At 33.0% G+C, this 10,000-nt stretch overlaps 1 protein-coding gene across 3 annotated transcripts in view; it reads right to left on the bottom strand.

The window, feature by feature from the left end:
* The window catches only part of LOC137645650 (nose resistant to fluoxetine protein 6-like), a 26,633-nt gene that overhangs the window by 12,543 nt on the left and 4,090 nt on the right, over positions 1 to 10,000 (bottom strand). For all 3 annotated transcript variants that reach the window (XM_068378482.1, XM_068378481.1, XM_068378480.1), the window contains exons 3-8: positions 9,794 to 9,944; positions 6,821 to 7,007; positions 6,058 to 6,164; positions 4,502 to 4,593; positions 2,685 to 2,793; positions 2,254 to 2,338 (exon numbers count right to left, since the gene is read on the bottom strand). In XM_068378482.1, coding sequence (XP_068234583.1) covers positions 2,254 to 2,338; positions 2,685 to 2,793; positions 4,502 to 4,593; positions 6,058 to 6,164; positions 6,821 to 7,007; positions 9,794 to 9,944 — 731 coding nt within the window. The remainder of the gene's footprint in view (positions 1 to 2,253; positions 2,339 to 2,684; positions 2,794 to 4,501; positions 4,594 to 6,057; positions 6,165 to 6,820; positions 7,008 to 9,793; positions 9,945 to 10,000) is intronic.

Genomic DNA, 10,000 nt, shown 5'->3' with positions numbered 1-10,000 from the left:
TATATGCTATTTTACTAAAACTTTTCTTTCCTTGTAATTCCAAAATTTTTAGATAATCTGAAAATATATAAATCAAATGAAATAACAGATTTGATATAAAATAGACAATCTATCTAATTGAATATTACTAAAAGAAGTTCCTTATCACTCACTATATGTGATAGCAAATACAGAAATATATTACCAAACTTATAGCTTTTGTAAAGCAAGACTTTACGAGAATTCCGTTGTACCACTCATATCCGATCATTACTTAATACAATCAGATACGTTCTGGCTTTTCCTCTTTACATTTCTAGAGCAACTGTCAATTGTGTACGTAGCCAAGAGGTGGCAGAAACTGTATCAAGTGCAATTGGTTTGGCCTCCCTAAATAAGGTATGTTGAATTTAAGAGCATTCAAGTTGAAGACAATGCTAAACGGTTCCTCAGGCATGTGTCCTCGGTGCTTTACCTGAGGAAATTGGTAGATGTGATAGGAAGAAGATTAGTAGGTTTGAGGAGGGAAATTCTTCATTGTTTGGCTGGAAAATTAAGAAAATACTGAAAGTCACTACCTAATCTTTTCATAAACTTTGCATTTTATGTGTTTAAAACTATTTTTTCAATGTTTTTGTATGAATTTGATGAAGCACACCCAATCTTTGGTTATATAAGGTGGCATACCCTAGTTTGATAATGATATTTTCATTGTTATTACCTCCGCCAACGAAGTTGGGAGTAGGTTTTGTTTTCGACCCTGTTTTTCCGTTTGTCTGTTGATTTGTCTGCGAACAACTTCCTGGCCATAATTTTACTCATGGAGTAGTGAAACTCTCATGGATTAATTGTTATGCTGAGGCGTGGAAGTGATTCAATTTTCAAAGTCCTAGGTCAAAGGTCAATGCCAATGCCGAAATAAGCCTAACCTTTACCCCAAGTTCACACATGTTGTCACACGGCCTTCAAATACACATACGGTCTAAACTGATACTGGGCAAAACAAGCTGGTTTCGAGAAATAAGCTACCATGGTGGAAGTCTGCACTGTGAGTGCTTTTCTAGTTCTTATTATTATGACAGAACTCTTTCAAGGTTCTGATCTTATTTAGTACAATGTTATGCAGCATTGTTCATCATTCTTTACTTAATAAATCCATAGTCTTGTTTATAATTTGTTAATTGTATTTTCATAAGATTATTAGGTTGGCAATTTTTTTTTTTATTATTTTTTTCTACAAAATACGTCCTGATCAGCAAAAGTACCAGTTTTTTAATTATCATGATTCCTACGTTCGAGTTTTATTTCTTAGACATCTCTATTCTATTATATGGAGGTGTTCCGAAATGTACTTATTTTCATTCTACTAGTATGAATAACTTTTGAAAAAAGGCACCAACATTCTTGAAAACTATAATAAAGGAATATAGAGTAACGTGGGTTTTCAAGTGTGTTTTCACGGTTATGAAATCTATTTCAAGCTATAAAAGCACTCTCAGACTGCAGACCTCCGCCACAGCAGCCTATTTCTCGAAACCAGCTCGCCTTTCCCAGACTTGATTTAGACCGTAGGCGTATTTGAAGTCTGTGTGACAACCGTGTGCGAACTTGGGGTTAAGGTTGGGGTTAATTCGGTCGAACTTTGGCTCGACTTTGACCTAGGACTTTCAAAATTGAACCACTTCTACGTCTCAACATAACAATTAATCCTCGAAAGTTTCACTACTCTATAAGTAAAATTATGGCCAGGAAGTTGTTCACAAAAAGAAATTAACTGACAAACTGGGCCGAAAACATAACCTCCTCCCAAATTCGTTGGTTTAAAGGCCGTCCATGAATGGCAGGGGCAAGGGACAGTGACATTTCCCTATCAAGCAGGACAATGCCCTAGATCCTGACCATAAATACATATGATTAGCGCCCAAGCCCCCTCTCCACCGAAGCTAGAACCAAGGAGGGCCAGGCAATGGCTGCTGATGATTCAGCAGATAGACCTATAGGCTCCCCAAAACCCTCCACCCTCAGCTCACAAGTATGGTGAGTTTGCAGCGACCAAAGAAACTAACGTTTTTGAGAGGGACTCGAACCCCAGTCTGGCGTTCACAAGTCAGGGACGTTTTCACATGTAGGTAATAATTAATATTATCAATGGAGGAATTTTTCTTGGAAGTTCTAACAATGTGAAAGTATTGCCATTGCATCGAGATTAGATTTCTAAACATCATATCTTCAGATTAATTACTAACAATCTCAGAGGATGTATGAGTTACTTACGTCAAACATGATGTAGAGGTTAGACGTGTAGACGAATGTCTGCATTTGCTGATGAGCCCAAACCACCCAAGTCATAGACAGGACTCTGAGGAATAGATAAAGATTGAACCATCTAATGATGTAGTCAAAAAAAAAAAAAAAAAAAAAAAAAAAAAAAAAAAAAAATGTGGATAGTTTTAAGACAATTAGAAATATTATTTGTGACTTCTGAGTATGTATGATTTTTAAAGGAACCATCTTCTATGAAAATGTTAATCATATTCTAAAGCCTCGCTTCAAACGAGCCGTTTGAAACCGTGCGGTTCCGCCGTGCAGTTTAGGAATCAACGTAGCTCGTTGAGGAACTTCAAACGCTGCGGGAAATAACTGTGCGGCAGAATAACCGGACGGTAGTGATTTCCAAACCGCATGCACTGCTAAAAGAGACTTACCTTAAACCATGCAGACAGGTGATGGTCCCAGGTGGACTTTCGGTATTCATTTGAAAGACCTTTTGAATGTTTGTGTAAGCGGAGAAGGGCAGCAGATAACGAAAACTCCCTGCAAAGGAATGTTAAATTCTCAATTAGTTTTCTAGTTAAAAGTAACAATGGTTTATAGTTTATTCTTTCACACTATGCGGTTTTTTATTCCGCACAAGAGGCGGTCTCCGCACTACAGGTATAGCGAACAAAAACCGCCGATATTGCGATCGCAGCCCGCAAATGATATCAGGAATACATTTGCTGATTTTTCATAAGTGAAGAGGGAGCATTCAGTTGACAATATTTTAAAATATGAATGCGGATTTTATGAATTTTAATAATGAATATCCTTATAACTAGATTTGTGCATTAACCATACAATTTCCTAGATATCTTTGCAAAAACTAATTTGCCATAATTGGTATACTAAGAATGTATGTAAATAGAAAAATGGTTTATAGACTAATAAGGCATCCTGCCTTGGACGCTAACTGATTGCCTTGTGGATTAATTACTATCACTTTCATGAATTTCATTATAAGGAACTGGATGTTGTCAGGCTAGTAAAATGTGGTGGCTGTGACTAAAACAAAGCTAACTATTTGATACTAATTCAAGTTGGATTTTTAATTACCTTTCTAGTTAAAAGGAAACATAATTCAGGGGATCAGTATAACTTGTAAGGTAATAACGGATTCCTATGTAGATTATTATTATTTTCCTGAATCTCAGTATCAAGAAATGGGCATTATCTGGTAAGTAACATGAGGATATTGCTGTCGGGAAGAGTACTTATCTGATACTAATGCATGAGAGGGTACCCACTTCTAGACGTTTATGGCAAAGTTGCCCTATATTATCAAATGTCACTTTTATACTATTTGGTCGAGGGTATTAACTTCAAACTTTGTTTAATAATTATTCTTAACAAGGTCATCAAATTTAGATTTTAGGAATGATCTGAATGTGGAGCAATTTTTTTTTTTTTTTTTCAAAAGCCTGTTGATGATTAAGTGCAACAACTAGACTGATATAGTGACAAAAAGTGACATAATCCTATCATTAGCAACTTTAAGAAATATGCAGCAAAATATAATTCTAATAATGATAACAAGACCTTTACTCTGGTGAATTACCCTACCAGAAGTTCTTGACCTTTTGTTCTGAGGAGCTAGAGCTGCTCTGTAGCGAGCCAAAGAACAGTATCTCAGTATCTGCAGAAACTCGCACTGCATTCAGAGATGACAAAACTCAGAAATTTCATCTGATATGGTATCATTGACAGATTCTTCAGGTTATACCCTGATCTTCAATGCTACATTATTTCAACGTTTAATCAAAAGTGCAATAGTTAACAAATGCAAGACATTTGCAAGGTGTGGTACCATTTCAGAGGACATCAATCGCCTGTAATGAGCTACAGACATGTTATATTAGATCCTTAGACAATGGAAGATGGGTACCACTAATCAATATGAATTCAAGAGGTTAGCTTGCAGGAATAAAGTTTTTAATTCCACAGGGGTAAATGAGTGGTTGTTCAACTATATTCTCCACAAGGTGCTAGCCAGATGTCCCGTTAGCATGTAGAGCATAGTGGCCCACATGTACCATAACTAAATTACCAGTATACTGGCCCGGAAGGGCCCTTGGTTTAAAACCAGAAAGGGTGAATATTCTGTAGGAATAGTGGATAAGTCATGTGATCTAAGTTCAATAGAGGTATACAGAAATCTATAAGAAATTATGATAGAATTGATTATGCGCTGTTTTACGATTCTTACCTTTGGACATGTCGCTGTTATTTGTTTTCTGTATATATATGTCAACTATGGAAGCCACAACAATCGTACAGCCAATGACGCTGAGAACGACGCTGTTGAAAACAAAAGAAATTTTATCATTCAAGATGGAAGTATCCTCACCAAATATACTTTTAAACCAAGTTAAAGTAATGCCAATATTCTCATCTTATCTTTGTTAAGAGTAAAAGAAAGTTTCATGAAACAACTAATGTATTTATCTAAGTAAGTTTATAACATCTAGCTTTATATTTCATGTAATTGTTTTGTCAGAATATTTCAGAAATGTTAAGTTTTAGTGATTTTTGGGAAGTATATGTTTTTGCCAGAATATTTTACAAAAGTTAAGCTTCAGCATTATTACGCAACAAGATCTTTCTCGTGATTTTCAGGAAGTATATTGATATGACACTAAAGAATATTTTTATTTTCTATGGTTCCAATTCACTTCTCTTCCATTGAAAGCTGAAATATAGGACTTTTTATTGAAACATTCTCAGAATTACCAAAAATAGTCTTTCCTTTTCAGTCATAACGATATCAATAACAATATTAATTATAATTAGTCAAAGATAGTACTGAATCTATTCAGACAAAAAAAAAAAAATAATTTTCCCTTAAGATTTTACCATACAATATTTTTGAAGAAGATTTATTGATGAAACTGGGTTGTGCCTGACACATATAACACAAAGTTGGCTTTCATTTTATACTGGGTCAATGGTTCTTCACACCCTGGCAATTAATATTATTCACACTTACTTTATTCTTTAGAAATAGGAATTTACTTTTCTTTTACGCACAACTTTCATATATATATATATATATATATATATATATATATATATATATGTATATATATATATATATATATATATATATATATATATATATATATATATATATATATATATATATATATATACATATATAAAGAATAGCTCATTAAGGAAGAAAGTGAGTCTTTCTAAACTGATATATGAAAGACAATGACCGATACTTTTACCAGTGAAAATAACCTTAAATAACCCATCCCTACAAAAAATACATTATTAAAGAGTACTACGAAATTATGTTATTTTCCGGGGATAGTAGTTTTAGGGCGCAGTTTTTTTATTTGTTTATTTTTTTTAATGTAGGGGAATGATGCAGTTTTCATTTATGCTATCCTTTAATATATACATATATATATATATTATATATATAATATATATATATATATATATATATATATATATATATATATATATACATATATAGTATCTCATCATCATCTCCTCCTACGCCTATTGACGCAAAGGGCCTCAGTTAGATTTCGCCACTCGTCTCTATTTTGAGCTATTAAATCAATACTTATCCATTCATCATATCATACTTCACGCTTCATAGTCCTCAACCATGTAGATTTGGGTCTTCCAACTCTTCTATATATATATATATGTATATGTATATGTATATGTATATGTATATATATATATATATATATATATATATATAAATAAATTATTCCTACTAATTTAATAGCGACCAAAGCTTACATGAATACAATGTCTTCAGCGGAGAAGGGATCAGAACTTAGATCCATGTGACAATCGACGCCCTGGACGACGAAGTCCGAGTCTTGAAAGACTTTTTCCAAAGAGGTCTGAAAAGATGAGACATCAAAAAAATAGTCATATGGGTAATATGCACCTATTGACATCTGTAATACACAATTGTTATTATTGACGATAATAGTTGGTTTTGACTTAACAAGAATGGCGTAATGGAGTAATCCTGGGTGTGTCTATAATAAGCTCAGACAGTTTTCTTCCGTCGAGAGAACTAATGGGATAGGATAAACTCCTTTTTGCGAAGATGATGGCGTCTTACATAATTTGATCAGCAACAAAATCTGTTTTCGATTCTCAACCTTTTAAATTGTGGACCCTACTGCAATTGGTCTCATATGCAGAATTAAAAACTAGCGAATTCTATGATTATCAACTCATATTGATTGTGCTGGACTATATATAATATTTCTGGTGTACAAATTTAAAAGCGTGAAGATTAAGTCACTCTTAATATTAATCAGTCTACAGTGAAAGAGATGTAATGTGAGATTTTAAATGATCTCACCTTGAATTGGGAATAAATATTTAAATTACATAATTTCTACTTACGTGAAGAGAATGCGCTAACCCAAGTTCAAGAAAATGCAGATAAATGAAGATACAAATTCTTGTGCAAATATAATTTAGGTTTAAAGGTTTCAAGTAATCTATAACACAGTAGCCCCTTACTCAAGCAATTTGACTTTACCTGAAGATCATATCCTGTACAAACATCTGGAAGACAGGTGGAGTATCCGATTTGGGTTCCATTTCCGACATCAAGACTAAACAAAACATCTTGAATAGTTGCTTTTGTCTCGTGGTGCATCCAGGGTGGTAAAAATGTCTGTTTTCTCTCAGTTTCCTCATAGTTTAGTTTGTTTCTCTCAAATTTCCTGGAATAGAAATGACTCTTAAATTGAAATAAGGATGACTGAGATAGATTTTGGTGGTTAAAATATCCGTTTTCTCTCAGTTTCCTCATAGTTCAGTTTGTTTCTCTCATATTTCCTGGAGTACGAATAATCCTTAAATTGAAATAAGGAATGACTGAAATAGATTTTGGTTGTTAGAATATCAGTTTTCTCTCAGTTTCCTCATAGTTTAGTTTATTTCTATCAAATTTCCTGGAATAGAAATGACTCTTAAATTGAAATAAGGAACTGAATGAAACAGATTTTGTCTCCGATCTGATGTTGGTGTTTGAAGTGTTATTATTATTATTATTACTACTACTACTACTACTACTACTACTACTACTACTACTACTACTACTATTATCATTATTATTATTACTCCCCAAGCTACAAACCTAGTTGAAAAAACAGGATGCTATAAGTCCAAGGGCTCCAACAGAGAAAATTAGCCTAGTGAGGAAAGGAAATATGGAAATTAATAAACTATATGAGAAGTAATGAACAGTTAAAATAAACTATTTGCTGCAAGTTTGAATTTTTTAAGTTCCACTGATTCAACTACCCGATCAGGAAGATCATTCCACCGCTTGGTCATAGCTGGAATAAAACTTCTAGAATACTTTGTAGCAGTGAGACTCATGATAGAGAAGGCCCGACTATTAAAATTAAATGCATACCAAGTGTTACAAACAGGATGGTACTATCCGGGAAGATCTGAATGCAAAGGATGGTCAGAATTATGAAAAATCTTATTATTATTATTATTATTATTATTATTATCATTACTACTTGCTAAGCTACAACCATAATTTGAAAAGCAGGATGCTATAAGCCCAGGGGCTCCAACAGGGAAAATAGCTCAGTGAGGAAAGGAAACAAAGAAAAATAAAATATTTTGAGAAGAGCAACGAGATTAAAATAAATATCTCCTATATAAACTATAAAAACTTTAATAGAATAAGAGAAAGAGAAATAAGATAAAATAGAGTGCCCGAGTATATCCTCAAGCAAGAGAACTCAAACCTAAGACAGTGCCTGAAATATGTTGCTAAGTAACTTTCATTTAACTTATCTACATTTGACCTTCACTTATTCAATGCCTATCTGACGATGGATTTAACCAAAGGATTATGTTCTTTTGTGCTTACAGTAAAGAAAGTGATTTCACTTGTGTTTCGCTTCCTTTCAGTGGTTACTTTCCTCTTGGTAAGGGTAGAAGAGACTCTTTAGCTATGGTAAGCAGCTCTTCTAGGAGAACACTCCAAAATCATACCATTGTTCTCTAGTCTTTGGTAGTGCCATAGCCTCTGTACCAGGGTCTTCCACTGTCTCTTGGATTAGAGTTCTCTTGTTTAAGGGTACACTCAGGCACACTATGCAATATAATTTCTTTTCCTCTTGTTTTGTTGAAGTTTTTAGAGTTTATATAGGAAATATTTTTTTTTAATGTTGTTACTGTTCTTAAAATATTTTATTTTTCCTTGTTTCCTTTTCTCATTGGGCTATTTTCCCTGCTAGGGTCCCTGGGCTTATAGCATCCTGCTTTTCCAACTAGGATTGTAGCTTAGCAAATAATAATAATAATAATAATAATAATAATAATTACTATTGCGCAATTGCTGGTGGAATGTAGTAATGAGGAAAAAACTTATTAGATCAATTGCAAAGCTTTTCTATAAGATTAATGCTGCTTACTTTGAATAAACACTGAATCAAAGTAAGTGTCCTTCAAATAGTATTTGTATTTATATATACGATTTCAATTTTATTTTTGAGAATTGTCTATATTTTTCTTAATTCTGGTGTCTGGTATCAGAACTTAGTTTAGCGAATAATTTGTTTTACTTGTATTTCGGTCCCTCTCTTAACGAATAACTATTGAGCAATTACTGGTGGAAAGCAATAATCATGAAAAAAAAAATTATTAGATCCTTTGATAAGTGTTTCTATAAGATTAATGCTGGTTCTCCTTCCAAACTTATATGTAAATAATTATGTATACGTTTTCAAATTTATTTTTGGCAAATCTGTCTGTTCATCTTTATTCTGGTATTTTGTATCAGAATTTTAGTTTTCTGAATATTTTCTTCAGATCTAAACCAACAAAATTCGATTCTACAAAACTATACTTCTCTACTGATGTCAGAAATTCTTGAGTTAATTTTGAGTATCATAATCAAATGTTAATCATTCCATTTCCCTTTATAATAGATATACATTAACTTCCATTTTTTAGCACATGTGTTCAAGATCGGTAAGACGTTATTTTGATAAAAATAGAAGTAAATTTAAGTAAATTTCATTCAATTCTAATATTTAGTAATTGTAGATAAACCATGTACAAACTCAATTAGTAGGCCTATTGCTAGCTTTTTGTATAATACACATGAATCTTTGAATGAATACAATGAATTAGTCGAGAAAAACACAACAAATACCAGATCCCCCCCCCCCCGCAAAAAAATGGAAAAAAAAAAAAAGAGTATTGTTCTATAAATAAAAATACCATTTTAAGAAAGGCTTCGTATAAATTCATTCTAAGAACCACTTACTATATTCTTAAGTTGAAATATCTTAAATTTTCGGAATCCCTTTGAACAGAGAAATTATAAAGTTTTTATATACCCACTTAATGGTTATCTTCTAATTGAAGTAAATTCAATTTAATTCTAATATCTCTCCTGGAACCACTTACTATATTTTTTAATATCTTAAATTTTCGGAAACCCTTTGAACAGAGAAATTATAGTTTTTTATATACTTACTTAATGGTTATCTTGCAATATCTTCCTTTGTATGATCCTTCTTCTGTGGCGTTGGGAGACGAGACGAAGTTCTTACACTCATCATACACTCCGTTGAGGTACACAAATCCCACCATAAATCCAGAGGTCGTTTTCCCCCAAGAGTCAACCACTGTAAGTCATGAGTAAATGAACGTTTTTGAGTACAAGGTTCTACGAGACGCAAAG

Source organism: Palaemon carinicauda, chromosome 8, assembly GCF_036898095.1.
Source record: "Palaemon carinicauda isolate YSFRI2023 chromosome 8, ASM3689809v2, whole genome shotgun sequence".
In the NCBI taxonomy this organism is placed as follows: Eukaryota; Metazoa; Arthropoda; class Malacostraca; order Decapoda; family Palaemonidae; genus Palaemon; species Palaemon carinicauda.
This window is presented reverse-complemented; position numbering and strand designations above follow the sequence as displayed.